The 15314-nt window shown below is 38.8% G+C and overlaps 1 protein-coding gene across 1 annotated transcript in view; it reads left to right on the top strand.

Annotated features, from left to right (window-relative positions):
- The window catches only part of p2rx7 (purinergic receptor P2X, ligand-gated ion channel, 7), a gene marked incomplete at its 3' end in the record, with an annotated part of 17196 nt that extends 2234 nt beyond the window's left edge, over nt 1-14962 (top strand). The window contains exons 2-14 of the mRNA XM_080036183.1: nt 1-132; nt 1496-1567; nt 1988-2060; nt 3037-3133; nt 4332-4412; nt 6151-6286; nt 7155-7291; nt 8683-8773; nt 10424-10489; nt 11181-11285; nt 12119-12226; nt 13030-13323; nt 14762-14962. The exon at nt 1-132 is cut by the window's left edge and continues 16 nt beyond it. Coding sequence (XP_079892309.1) covers nt 1-132; nt 1496-1567; nt 1988-2060; nt 3037-3133; nt 4332-4412; nt 6151-6286; nt 7155-7291; nt 8683-8773; nt 10424-10489; nt 11181-11285; nt 12119-12226; nt 13030-13323; nt 14762-14962 — 1593 coding nt within the window. The remainder of the gene's footprint in view (nt 133-1495; nt 1568-1987; nt 2061-3036; nt 3134-4331; nt 4413-6150; nt 6287-7154; nt 7292-8682; nt 8774-10423; nt 10490-11180; nt 11286-12118; nt 12227-13029; nt 13324-14761) is intronic.
- Between the last annotated feature and the right edge of the window lie 352 nt (nt 14963-15314).

Below are 15314 nucleotides of genomic sequence, written 5' to 3' on the forward strand. Positions count from 1 at the left end.
AACAGGAAGTACCAGGAGTTCGACCTGGTGGTGAGTTCGGTGACCTCCAAGGTGAAGGGTGTGGCCCACACGCAGCTGCCCGGGGTCGGGGACGTGGTCTGGGACGGGGTGGACTACAGCGGGCCCTCGCAGGTATGGAGCTCTGGACTCAGGGGTTAACATTATGTTTGGTGAAGACGAGAATTTAAAATCTATCTGTCTATCTGTCTATCTGTCTATCTGTCTGTCTGTCTGTCTATCTATCTATCTATCTATCTATCTGTCTGTCTGTCTGTCTGTCTGTCTGTCTGTCTGTCTGTCTGTCTGTCTGTCTGTCTATCTATCTATCTGTCCATCTGTCCGTCTGTCCGTCTGTCCGTCTGTCCGTCTATCCGTCTATCTGTCTATCTGTCTGTCTGTCTGTCTGTCTGTCTGTCTCTTTTTTTTGTATAATTCTTTTTATTTGATTTTTTTTAACAACAAGCAAACACACAAAGCAACAACAGACAAGAAATAAGAAAAAAAAATTAATGAATCTTGATATTTGATGGCAAACAATCTAAAGATCTCTCTAAATGTTCCTCAGGTCAGCCATAAGATTTAAGATTGTTAGTTTTGACATATGCAAAATAATTACAGCAGAAGTCTTTATCAAATTCTTGAGTCTCAGGGCACATACCTTTTTAAATGGTAAATGGACTTGTCTTATATAGCGCCTTCTAGCCGATTTTCTCAGCCCCAAAGCGCTTTAGATATCTTACCACATTCACCCATTCATACACACACTCATACACCGATGGCAAATGAAAACAAAAAGTGAAAACAGGAAATGGTTGAATATTAAAAGTAATTGCCTTCAGTTTTAAGATTACATTTCAAAGAGCTGAGAGTTGCTGTAGATCTAAAAAAAAAAAAAAAAAATTTAGTTTATTCTAAAAGTTATTTGTAATTTTTGTTTGAAATCCATTCTGATGTTTTTCTTCATCGTATTGTTGTTTATTATTGTTGTCTTATTTTGTTTGACTTAATGCCAATGGCCTGATTGTCTGTTGGATCTTGTTTATGTTCAAATGTCTAGTTTTCACTGTGGTGTGTTGCTAATGGCGATCCTAAATACATTTTTTTTAATTTTTTTTCATTTAACTTTTATTTATCCTCGAGAGACCAATTGAGGGGTGACCCTCATTTACAATGACGTCGGGATCAAACAAATTCAAAGGAAAAACAACAATACATAAACAATATTCAATGCAAATACATTAAATACACAACAACAGGTGAAGAGAAAAAACTATTGAAACATTTACACAGTGGTGAAGAGTGGCAGCAATTAAAATGAAATGGGTGAAAGTACAATATAGCCTAATTAAAACAGTTACAGGTAGAGTTTGGCAGATTTAAGATAGTTTGTTTAAATTGGTTAAAGGATATGAAGTTATTTAGTATAATTTGCTGCTGTAAATTGTTCCAGGAGAAAATCAAATTAAAAAAAAAAACTTTTATAATTGTTTTCCAGGACAAGAACTCCTTCTTCGTGGTGACCAACGTGATTGTGACGAAGAATCAGAAGCAGGGGAAATGTGCCGAGGTGCTACATCACTGTTTTTATTATTTTTCATCATGTTTAGTAACAGTTTAAAGGTGCTACGAGGAACGTTTAAATATTTCTGAAACAGTCTAATTTTTCCTCTGATGATCATAAATTACATGTAACAGCAAACGAGACCATCAGTGCAAAGAATGCTGTTTTTATATAGTTTTTCTTAATGCCTTTGTCATGTGTATACACTCACCCAGGAACAACAGCTGGCGTAGTAAAAACACTACCGCTTTTGTCCAGAGGGTGGCGCTAGAATTAACACACACTGAAAGTTCCTCGTAGCACCTTTTTAAGTAATTTAATCTGCAGTAATTTCTCTAATATTATCAATACAGCAGTGTTACAGGTGCTGCTAATAGTACGATGTTAGCAAACCATTCTAATTTGTCAGCAGTGTTTATATTGCAGGTTCCACTCATAGGAAGATTGTGTCGAACTGACAAAGACTGTGAGAAAGGAGCCTGGGATCCTCTCAGCCACGGTACAGTGTGACTTATCCTTTGCATTTACACAGACAGACAGACAGACAGACAGACGCACGCACGCACGCACTCACTCACTCACTCACTCACTCACTCACTCACTCACTCACTCACTCACTCACTCACTCACTCACTCACTCACTCACTCACTCACTCACTCACTCACTCACTCACTCACTCACTCACACACACACACACACACAAATAATAAAAGTGAAAGTACAATAAAGCCTAATTAGAACAGTTACAGGTAGAGTTCAGTAGAAAGTGTTTTTAACTACCCGGTTATATTTATAAGGGTGAGTGATTTAATTGAGCCATAATGGTGATACGGGAGCTATTTATTTCACTATTCTCCTGTAGTCCTACCAGCTGACAACTGTGTTCACAAGTATCGGAGGAATTTATCATTAGTGTGTTGCAGTTGCAGCTTCAGTGTAGTAGCATATGGCCAGAGATATGTGTCACTAGAACTTGAATATGAATATGGCTTTTCGAATATTAACTGATTCAGATTCAAATATCAACAATTCAAATGTTAGCTGATCAATTTGAATTCAAGTTCTCGATCCAATACTCTCACCTCAGGGCTAAATAAAGGATTTGGGCGACCGTTAAGATGACACCGTAAAAAAAAAAACCTATAACTTTTCAAACTTGATTTACAAGTTTAAATGCTTACACTGCTCTGTCATTCTGTCTGGATTGATCTTGTTCCTGTTTGTCTGTCTTTGTCTTTTTGACTTTTTTTCGAATGTCTGCGCAAAAAAAATGGAATGTTCGCCCAAAAAAATAAACAATAACAATGAAATTTTAGTGAAAAAAAAAAAAAAAAAAAAAAAAAAAAATTGGATGTTTGGGGGAAAAAAAATGTAATTGAATGTTCGCTTCCCAAAAAAATCGATGAAGCATAAAAAAAAAAAAAAAAGACAAATCCACTTCCTTACGTCCTTCTGTCTGTTTTTCCTCCTGCAGGGATTCAGACAGGGACGTGTTTGAAGTTTGACTTATTGAGGAAAACCTGTGAAGTGTCTGCGTGGTGTCCGATAGAAGCCAAGACCAAACCACCCAGGTAAACGCTTATACAGTATCTCACAAAAGTGCGTACACCCTTCTCACATTTCTTCAAATATTTCATTATATCTTTCCATGGGACAACACTGAAGAAATGACACTTTGATACAATGTAAAGTAGTCAGTGTACAGCTTATATAATAGTGTACATTTACTGTCCCCTCAAAATAACTCAACACACAGCCATTAATGTCTAAACTGCTGGCAACAAAAGTGAGTATACCCCTAAGTGAAAACTGTATGTTGATAATATTGTGATATCTCATTTAGGAGTGATCATAGTACAGTGTGAAACCAAATCAAATCAAATCAGTTTTGTTTGTGTAGCCCAATATCACAAATAGACATTTGCCTCAGTGTTACATTCTATGCAGTATGACACCCTCTGCCCTTAGAAACCTTAGCTCGGCTGAGAAAAAACTCCCAGTAAAAACCCTGTAACGGGATAAAACAAAAAAACTTTTTAATATTTCCCGGCTATTTAATGTGCCAGAAATAGTTTTAGGATGTCCCAATACTTGCAATACGAATAGAGTTTGATAAAAATAATAAATGTATTTTACTTAGGCTATAAAGATCCACTTTGTCTCCACCATGATTTCCTTCTCCTTTTTAAGGCAAGGCAAGTTTATTTCTATAGCACAATTCAGACACAAGGCCATTCAAAGTACTTTACAGGGGCAAGATTAGAATACATAACACACATTATAAAACATTTAAAAGCGAATAAAAGAAGCAAATAACAAAAATGTTATTTTTATGATATTTTTTCAATAAAAATGACTAAATACATGTCTAATAAAGTAAAAAAGTACATTTTCAGTTTTCTTTTGCGACACACAGTTTGAGTGTGGTTAAGTTGTACGCACAGCTCTAGAAAACATGAAGAGATCACTCCAAATGTTCAGTGTCTCTCGTTTGACTATTTATAGACATATGTTTGAGTAGAATGAACATTATGGTTTTATTCTATAAACTACTGACAACATTTCTACCAAATTCCAATAAATGTTTTGTCATTAAAGAGCATTTTCAATAAGTAATCTAGAGATGAAGATTTAAGAAAAATCCGGACTGGTCTCTTAATATTTTCCGGAGCTGTATATGTGATGTAAACTTCAGTCTGTGTCTCTGTCACTAAAACAAACCGTATGTGTCTCCAGTGTCTTAAGGATTATAATTCTCCCTGTTTTCAGACCGGCTTTGTTAGCAGCAGCTGAGAACTTCACTGTCCTCATCAAGAACAACATCCGATTCCCCGCATTCAACTTCATCCGGTGAGAAAACTATAACTCACCCTGCGTTCCAAATCACATACTCTTTCTTTTTCACTACACTACATACTAAAGTACAGAAGAGTTTTAGAGCCACAGGAGAGAAAAAAAAATCAGATAAGGAAGATTTATTTTTCATTATGTAGAGAATAAAGACAAATACTCCAAAAGGCTATTGAAATTAGTGGGATATTTACTATACTTTCTACTATATAGTATGTACAAAAAAGATTTAGGATGTCCCGATTCTTGTGGCCAGATTTAGGATGGTTAGAAGTACCCGGATGTCCTACTTCATGCGGCCAAGATTGTTAGTGTTGAAAACTGCATCCTATTTGGGCGATTCTGACCCACAATCCGGTGCGCACGTGAAGTGACGTCACATCGACGAAGCCTCCATATGAAAACAAACGGGGATGCGACGGATATAAAAACAAGAGGCAAGATCAAGGCGCAATGTTATGATGAAATAAAAGAGTAAAGTATGTCCCAATAGTATGCCTACTGCATCCTAACTAGATTATTTTTATCCTCGGATGTAGTATGTAGAATAGACAAAAGAAAGAGTATGCGATTCGGAACTCAGGGTATGATTCATAACTGAGACACAGCTGTTTGGGCAGGAACTAGAATTCCCAAGATTACAAATCTATCTGATTATTAATGTGAATGTTATCAATGTTCTGAGGTCGTGCAGCTGCAGAGAGAGAAAGACTTTTTCACTTTTTTGTTTTGTTCAAGGACAATCCAGCATTAAATACACTACACACACACAAGCACACACGCACGCACGCACGCAGACACGCACACACACTCACTTACTCACACACTCACTCACTCACTCACTCACGCACGCACGCACGCACGCACGCACGCACTCACTCACTCACTCACTCACTCACTCACGCACGCACGCACGCACTCACTCACTCACTCACTCACTCACTCACTCACGCACGCACTCACTCACTCACTCACTCACTCACTCACTCACGCACTCACTCACTCACTCACTCACTCACTCACTCACTCACTCACTCACTCACTCACTCACTCACTCACTCACTCACTCACTCACTCACTCACTCACTCACTCACTCACTCACTCACTCACTCACTCACTCACTCACTCACTCACTCACTCACTCACTCACTCACTCACTCACTCACAGTTATCATATAGGAAGAGCTGCGTTCTATTTGATTGAAGATATCTTCAAAACGTAAAGGAAAGCTGAAAGGGTTGTACAGAAAATAAAATGACGTAGAATAAAAGCTGAATTTCTTAAGTGTTAAACTTACTCTACATTTCTTAAATGTTTTCTAAATGGTCTTTAAGAGTTATTGTGTGTATATATATATATATATATATATATATATATATATATATATATATATATATATATATATATATATATATACACACATATAACGAACAATGCGATTATTAGCATGTACGCAACAGAAACATGACCTTCAATAAACAAAAAAAATCATAATTATCATCCCACTTTGTCAAAAAAAATTTAATCTGTAAAGAAAGTTCAGGTGCTCTGTAACCAACATCCCCACAATGGTGGCGTCTCTAGAAATCACAGAATGTCCTCTTTATTGTTCAATTGGATTGAATTTGATTATATTTAGTTTCAGGCTAATGTGCCCCTAATAGGATTTATAGGACAAAAATGAAATGCTGGTGTCTTAGGAGAATATACTATTATAGAGTATGTTTGTTTTGCAGAAGGAACATCCTGCCGTCTATGAGCGGCTCGTACCTGAGCAGCTGTCAGAGGAGCAGAGACCCGCTGTGTCCCATCTTCAGGCTGGGAGACGTAGTGAGGGACAGCGGGGAGAAGTTCAAAGACATGGCCGTGGAGGTGGAGACATTTTTTAATTTAATTTTTTAAAAAGGGATAACGCACATTGCACAACATAAGCCCCTGAGTCCATCATGTCAATTTGCCAGATTCTGACATACAAAATCCCTCTCCATAGAGTCTCAGTCCTCTTCACAGCAGACCCGGGTTAGAATCCAGCCCGGGTCGTTCTCTGAAATGTCATTCCCCTCTCTGTCTACCCATTTCATTTCAAAGCCTTGAAAATGCAAAAAAAAATATCTTTAAAAAAAAGTATGCAAGAACAATTCTAGACCAGGTTCTTGAAGCCTCTATAAACCTGGCCTCAAATAGTTAAAATCAATATATGATATCAAAAAATCTAATTTATTTTCAAAATTTCAACCATGCAACGAACTCCCCTACAGTATTAAGGATTTTATGTATTTGCGTTAACAGGGGCTCTGACTTCCCCTTAGTCGACCTTTTCCTGTCCTCAATAAGTTGAAATGAAACAACAAAAAAAGAGGAAGCCTTGCCACACAAAACTTTCTCCAGCCTGTGTGGGTTAAAGTGGAAACACAGCAATGATAACATAGGAATAGAAGTTAGGTACATTTTGTCCTGTAAAGTCAATCTACCTTTTTTTTTTTAATAAGTATTTTGTTTTTGGGCTGGATCTTATGTGAGTTTGGGAAAAGGGGAGCAGAGTATAACTTATTCTCTGATATTGTATCTGGCTGCCTGAGAACTATAGATACAAATGAGCTACTTGCTAGCTCTCGTGCAATTGTTATTAACACCTGTCTAAAAATAAAAAAAATGGTTAGCGTTATGTTGCGCTCAGGTTACCCCAAGGCTGGAAGTAAATGTGTGTTAGTGAGGTTTTAAGGGTTTGGTTTGTCCACAGGGGGGCGTGATAGGCATTCTGATCAGATGGGACTGTAACCTGGACCGCTTCATGGAGCGATGTCTGCCCAGCTACGCCTTCAGACGACTGGACGAGAAGGAGAGCAACAAGACCCTCTATCCAGGACTCAACTTCAGGTGTTACGCACTCACAAAAAAGCATATACAGTACACACACACACACACACACACACTCACTCACACACTCAGTCACTCACACACACACACACACTCACTCACACACTCAGTCACTCACACACACACACACACTCACTCACACACACACTCAGTCACTCACTCACACACACACACACATACACGCATGCACGCACGCACGCACGCACTCTCTCACTCACTCACTCACTCACTCACTCACACACTCACAGTCAGTCAGTCAGTCAGTCAGTCAGTCAGTCAGTCAGTCAGTCACTCACTCACTCACTCACTCACTAACTCACACACACACACACACACGCACTCACACACACATACACGCTCACTCACTCACTCACTCACACACTCTCAGTCAGTCAGTCAGTCAGTCAGTCAGTCAGTCAGTCAGTCAGTCAGTCAGTCACTCACACACACACACACACACACACACACACACACACAGACAAGTGCATAATGTAAAATCACCCTTGCCCTAACACTTGACTGTATTACTGTATGACAGATTATTGTCTCTTTTTTATGTCCATAAATTGACTCCACTATTACACAAACAATAGTACAGGCTTCTGTGTTTGTTTGTGTACATTCTGTTGGTATGGAAACACACATTGAACCATAATTTGCTGTGTTGTTGTGTAGCCATGGTTGAGTAAGGACAATGGATGGCTCGTGTGTGTGTGTGTGTGTGTGTGTGTGTGTGTGTGTGTGTGTGTGTGTGATGTTAGTATATCAGTCTGACACTATTTATAACTAGAGAAATACACACACCAGCTTCTGTTGAAGAAGAGTCAAATATGCAGTTTACATAACTAGACACAGAGGAACTGAGCTGAATACAACTGGCTTCGCACGCACAGACAGACAGACAGACAGACAGACAGACAGACAGACAGACAGACAGACAGACAGACAGACAGACAGACAGACAGACAGACAGACAGACAGACAGACAGACAGACAGACAGACACTCACTCACTCACTCACTCACTCACTCACTCACTCACTCACTCACTCACTCACTCACTCACTCACTCACTCACTCACTCACTCACTCACTCACTCACTCACTCACTCAGTCATACACACAAATACACATTCAAACACACACACACATCCACAAACACACACACACACACACTGACTCGCTCACTCGCTCACTCACTCACTCACTCACTCACTCACTCACTCACTCACTCACTCACTCACTCACTCACTCACTCACTCACTCACTCACTCACTCACTCACTCACTCACTCACTCACTCACTCACACACACCTTATCCAACAACCTATTGTAAATAAAGCTTCTTTATGCTGTTATTATAATTCATAATATCTCCTGTCCGATTGTCAGATATGCAAAGTACAGCACAGTGAACGGAGTGGAGGAGCGCACTCTCTACAAAGCTTTTGGGATCCGGTTTGATGTTATGGTCTATGGACAGGTGGGTGTTGGTTGTCTTTTCACATTGTATTCCCAATTTTAAAGATATTTTTTTGGCATTTTTATGCTTTATTGATAGTGTAGAGACAGAGTTGAAATGGGGCAGAGAGGGGAGTGACATGCAGAGAACGACCGCGGGCTGGAATCGAACCCGGGTCCGCTGCTGAGCTAAGGGCCCCCCCTTTATTCCCTATTTTAAACAATGGTTTATTATATAGGGACATAAAAGGCAAACTAATTGTAATATAATAATAATAAAATTGGAACCCGGGGAGAAAAAAACAATCTTTATCTATAAAATAAATAAATACATTTAAACTCAAATTACCAACAGGAAAACAGTTTTTCTTGTAATTTGTGAGTTTCTTTCACATATATTTATCGCTGTATTTCATTTATTTTTATTTTTTATTACTGGCTCTGTCTTTTTATTATCATTTTATTTCTTAAAAAGATAAAACTCGTATATTCTCTGTGATTAAATGGTCAATCTATTGTATTTTGTTGTTGGTCAGACCATATCTCTTGCTGTGTACTGCCTATTGCCTGCGGTGGATGACCTACTTTCAGTCAGATCATTAAGCAGTAATAAAACGGAAACTGAACTCGTGATTTAAGCCCAGAATAAACTGTGGTTTGGTGAGCGTTTCGTAAATCGTTGTTTTATTGGACAGTTCACGAGTTAGCCTGAGGATAAGTTCAGCTTGTCAGAGAACATTACTGCACGGACATAAAGATGAACAGATCAATTTTTCCTCTCTTTCTTTATTAAACTGAGTTATGTTTAATATAAATACATCACAATAAGCAGCAGTGTTACTTTGAAGAGACGGAAAAACCTTCTTTATAACTTTTGTAATCTTAGAAGTTATTGTCGTCTACATTTCTGACTTACAGTAAGTTTACGATATACAGATAATTTTTCTCTGAATATTACTGTACTGTTTTAGCTAAAATAAATCAAACTAAGCAAGAAGATATTTAAGCTGGGGTGGAGGATTTGGGGAGAAAATGGCAGTTGGGATAGAGATTCGAATCCAAATACTTCAACCGCTCCACTTGTTCTCTTTGGTCCCTCCCCCTATGGTCCCTCCCTGACACGCTCTACACCAACAACGTCGGTGCCAAAGTGAATGGACAGTCCCAACAGCCAATAAGAACGGAGAATCGGAGCCTCGCTCTGATTGGTCAAAGTGTACATGAGCGATGGCAATTTTTGGGGGCGGCACACAGAGGCAGGGGAGAGCAAAGTGATGAGTAGATATTCTCAGACCACTTCACCTACATACAGCTGAATGGCTTATATGACATCCTTGCCAAATATTACAGTGAAAAAGTTACCCACCCCAGCTTTAAGACGAATAGTTATATTTACTTAGCTTTTTCAAGGCAATCATTTTTTGATTTCTTTGAAGTAAGGTCGAATTATTATTATTATTATTATTATTATTATTATTATTATTATTATTATTATTATTATTATTATTATTATTATTATTATTATTGTTATTATTATTATTATTATTATTATTATTATTATTATTATTATTATTATTATTATTATTATTATTATTATTATTATTATTATCAAATGTTACAGTGTATAATTGTGGTTCAAACTCCTGACAACTGACATCTTGATGTTTTTCAGGCGGGAAAATTCAGCTTCATCCAGTTGATCATCTACATCGGATCAACAGTGTCGTACTACGCTCTGGTGGGTAGAATGTATAGTGGGGTTTTTCAGAACAGACTTGTTGTGAATGTAATATAGTATTCAAAAGTATGTTTTAATAAGTGTATAATTGCTTGAAAATAACAATTTTGTATGAGCTTAGAATGAGCCTTTTATATCTACATAGGAGCGGGGCGCTGAGGCCGCCATGTTGCACCGCCATGTTTCTACAGTAGCACAGAACAGACAAACTTTTTCTTTAAAAATTTGATATTTTTCGTTTTCGTTGTGTGTTTGTTGATTAGAGTCAAAATACATTAATCAAATGACCCTCAGTTGTTTGAATGTTTCATGTCCACTTTAACGACCTTACGTGTTTTTATATATAGTGGGCGTCCTGGGGAAATGCACCTGTTGGAAGACCAAGAAGAAGAAGAAGTACTATAGAATAAATAACTAAATACATCTTCACCTCATCACTTGATATTGTAGGAAAGACTTGAGGCAGTGGTGGATGATGCCATCTTTAGTAACTATAGCTTCTTGTCCTTGAAGGCCACCGTAGCTTCTATAAATGAGGGGCTAGGAAGGGAGCGTTGACATCTAGAATTTGTGTGTGTGTGTCTGTCTGTCTGTCTGTCTGTCTGTCTGTCTGTCTGTCTGTCTGTCTGTCTGTCTGTCTGTCTGTCTGTCTGTCTGTGTGTGTGTGTGTGTGTGTGTGTGCCCCCTGCAGACCACCATGTTACTGGACTGGCTGATAGGGACCAGTTGTTACTCGGCTGAAGTGGGTCAGAACTACTCTGAGAGGAAAGTGGAGGCGCTGCAAGACACACAGAAGGTGATGAAACGCTTTGATGTGGTTGACGTGGCGATTCTTAAATGCTTTTTTAAATTCCATTTCAATTCAAACTTAAAAAATATCTTTCATACATCATCATTGTGTTTACTTACAATGATGTTCAATGAATAAAACAATATTGTAATTAAAGCTGGGGTGGAGGATTTGGGGAGAAAATGGCAGTTGGGTTAGAGATTCGAATCCAAATACCTCAACCGCTCCACTTGTTCTCTTTGGTCCCTCCCCTATGGTCCCTCCCTGACACGCTCTACACCAACAAAGTCGTGCCAAAGTGAATGAACAGTCCCAACAGCCAATAAGAACAGAGAATCGGAGCCTCGCTCTGATTGGTCAAAGTGTACAGCTCATGTTAACTTTGACCAATCAGAAATCATATACCCCAGCTTTAACTTGTATTTGAATACTTAAAGGTGCAGTGTGTAATATGACATCATCAAGTAAGTTCTAGAAAGTTCTAGAATGCAACGCTCCCTGTAACCCCAACCCTTTCAAATAATAACAGAAGCTACAGTGGCCTTCAAGGACAAGAACAATTCTAAATTTTAAACAATGCACCTGATGACATTCCAACTATGACACTTCCAAAATGGCGGTGACAAGGCCTTGGTCCAAAGTATGGAGAAATATGGACATACTGTATATGAGACCCTTTCTAAGGAAAAAAATGATAATTCAAAAAAATTATTATTATTATTATAATTATTTTCTACAAAATCTGCTAGGAAATAAAACCCAAAATTCTACACACTGCAGGTTTAACAACCTTTCAAATCGCTGTCATAGGATTCTGACCTCTAAATATGTCGTTACAGTGCATCCTCTGTGTTTCCTACGTGGACGACAGAAACCTTCGACTGGTGAAAAGATCATTGAAGAAAAGTTTACAAACCATCAAACCCAAGTCTGTGCAGCCACGACAGGTAGATTTACCCTGACATCTATTGCAGTATGTCCGTCCTGGGAGAGGGATCCCTTACTCTGTCGACTCTCCCTGAGATTTCTAAATTTTTAAAAATCCCGGTAAAGTTTTTTTTACTGGGAGTTTTTTCTCAGCCGAGCTAAGGGTGTAAGGGCAGGGTGTCATATTGTATCATATTGTATGGAATGTAAAGCCCACTGAGGCAAATGTCTATTTGTGATATTAGGCTATACAAATAAAACTGATTTGATTTGATTTGATTTACCTTTTTTTTTTTTTTTTTATCTCTCACTCACTTTTTACCAATGAAACACTTAAAGGTGTAGTCAGTGATTCTGGAGAACGCTTATTGTCGAAATCAAAATCACTTTTTGTCAAAATCAGTGAATATCTCCTCACGATCCGCCACTTGTACATACTGTGTGTGTACTGAAATAAATAATCCAGTGTTAATAGACAGCCTAGGCTCTGTAAACTGGCATGTAAACAAAGGGTATGTAGACGAAAGGGAGACCCACCGTAACTAGCAATATGTCCGTTTACAGAGCCTAGGCTGTGTATTAACACTGGAGTTGTTTTGTTTCAGCGCACACACAGTACAGACAGGTATCGGATCGTGAGGGAGATATTCACTGATTTTAGTGATTTTAACAAAAATAAGTGATTTTAACAACAAGCGTTCTCCAGAATCACTGACTCCACCTTTAAATGGCTGGAGATCAGTTTTGGAAGCAGTATTATAGAAAATGTAAGAAAAATAAATATATGAAAAATTATTTCAATGATATATTCTCATCCCAATAGGAGAACATAGGACACCTAAAAGCCGCCCTCTCTCTACTACAACCAATGTCCCCTTCCCCTTCCCCCTCTGACGCCCACACACCCTCGGATTCGAACCCCAAACCTCCCTCTCCGTCCTGGTGTAAGTGTGAGCGCTGCCACTGCAATACCTCCACCCTGCCACACGAGGAGCTGTGCTGTCGGCATAGTGATGGAGCGTGCATTACCTCATCGTCCGTGTTTGAAGAGCTGGTGCTGAGTCGCGCTCTGTTGGAGGCTGTGCTGCTTTACCGCGACCCTTTCACTACGCCAGATGTAAGACATGTTTAATCATATTTTTACATTCGCTACATTTTCTAATGTTTATTCTTAAACCTGCAGTGTGTAGAATTTTGGGTTTTATTTCCTAGCAGATTTTGTAGAAAGTAATTATAATATCCATAAGTACATTTAATTTAGTGCATAATAGCTGAAACATTCTTTTTTTATATATTTTTTTTCCTTTAGAAAGGGTCTCATATATGTCCATATTTCTGCATATTTTGGACCAAGGCCTAGTGCCGCCATCTTGAAAGTGTCATAGTTGGAATGTCATCAGGTGCATTGTTTAAAATTTAGAATTGTTCTTGTCCTTGAAGGCCACTGTAGCTTCTGTCATTATTCAAAAGGGTTGGGGTTACCCAGGGAGCGTTGCATTCTAGAACTTTGTAGAACTTTCTTGATGATGTCATATTACACACTGCACCTTTAAAGCTGGGGTTTATATGATTTAGGGAGAAAAATAGCAGTTGGGTTAGAGATTTGAATCCAAATACCTCAACCGCTCCACTTGTTCTCTTTGGTCCCTCCCTCCCCTATGGTCCCTCCCTGACACGCTCTACACCTACAATGTCAGTGCCAAAGTGAATGGACAGTCTCCCAACAGCCAATAAGAACAGAGAATCTGATTTTATTTTATTTTTTTGAATCGGAGCCTCGCTCTGATTGGTCAAAGTGTACCGCTCATGTTCACTTTGACCAATCAGGAATCATATACCCCTGCTTTAATCTTGATGTATTCCATGCCCCCTGTAAAGCACTTTGAATGGCCTTGTGTCTGAATTGTGCTATAGAAATAAACTTGCCTTGCCTTGCCTAAGAAGCAAGACTTTTTTTCATTATACTACCCTGCGTTCCAATCCCCCGTACTTTCTGCTATTTAGTATGGTAGACTAGAAAAAGATTTAGGATGTCCTGATTCTTGTGGTCAGATTTAGTGTGCTTAAAAATACCCGGATGTTAAACTACATCCGGTCGAGATTTTTATAGTGTTGAAGTCAGCATCCTATTTGGGCGATTCTGACCCACAATCCAGTGCGCCCCGGAAGTGACGTAACATCGACGAAGCCTCCATATGAAAACAAACGGGGATGCGACGGATATAAAAGCAAGAGGCAAGATCAAGGCGCAATGTAATGATGAAATAAATAAGTAAAAGTATGTCCCAAGTGTAGCACACTGCATCCTAACTAGATTATTTTTATGATCAGCTGTAGTATGTAGAATAGAAAAATGAAAAAGTATGAGATTCAGAACGCAGACATTCTTTTTATTTTTCTTATTTGTGAACTAATTTGAATGATTTATTTTTAATTTTTCTTGATTTGTTTTGTTTTAATTAAAAAATGTCTGACCAATTTTTTTTTTTTTTTTTTTTATGTTTTATATTATTTTGATATGTCTGAAATTAAATATATTCATTCATTTATTCTAGACCTCTGCACTGCGACACTGCGCCTACAGACAGTACATTTCCTGGAGGTTTGGGGTCCCTACCGGCGACTCCCACCCCGTCATCCCCCTCTGCTGCGTGGGGAGAATCAGGGAGATGTACCCCAAGCCCCATGGAGCCTTCAGTGGATTCAGACCGATTGGAACGGCTTCTATGCAGGCCTGTGCTAATGGGGAAAAGTGAGGGGAATAGACAGGCTCTCACACACATAGAAAGACACACACATGGACAGTTTTGCACACACACACACACACACACACACACACACACACATGGATAGGCTAACACAGATGCACACACACACACACACACACACACACACACACACACACACACACACACACACACACACACACACACACACACACACACACACACACACACACACACACACTGCTTTACCCACTAACCTTAAACCTTAAACATGCCTTAAAGGTGGAGTCAGTGATTCTGGAGAACGCTTGTTGTCAAAACAAGCGTTCTCCAGAATCACTGACTCCACCTTTAACCCTGCCTTAATAATAATAATAATAAA

This window comes from Ammodytes marinus (assembly GCF_949987685.1).
Source record: "Ammodytes marinus genome assembly, chromosome: 2".
In the NCBI taxonomy this organism is placed as follows: domain Eukaryota; kingdom Metazoa; phylum Chordata; class Actinopteri; order Uranoscopiformes; family Ammodytidae; genus Ammodytes; species Ammodytes marinus.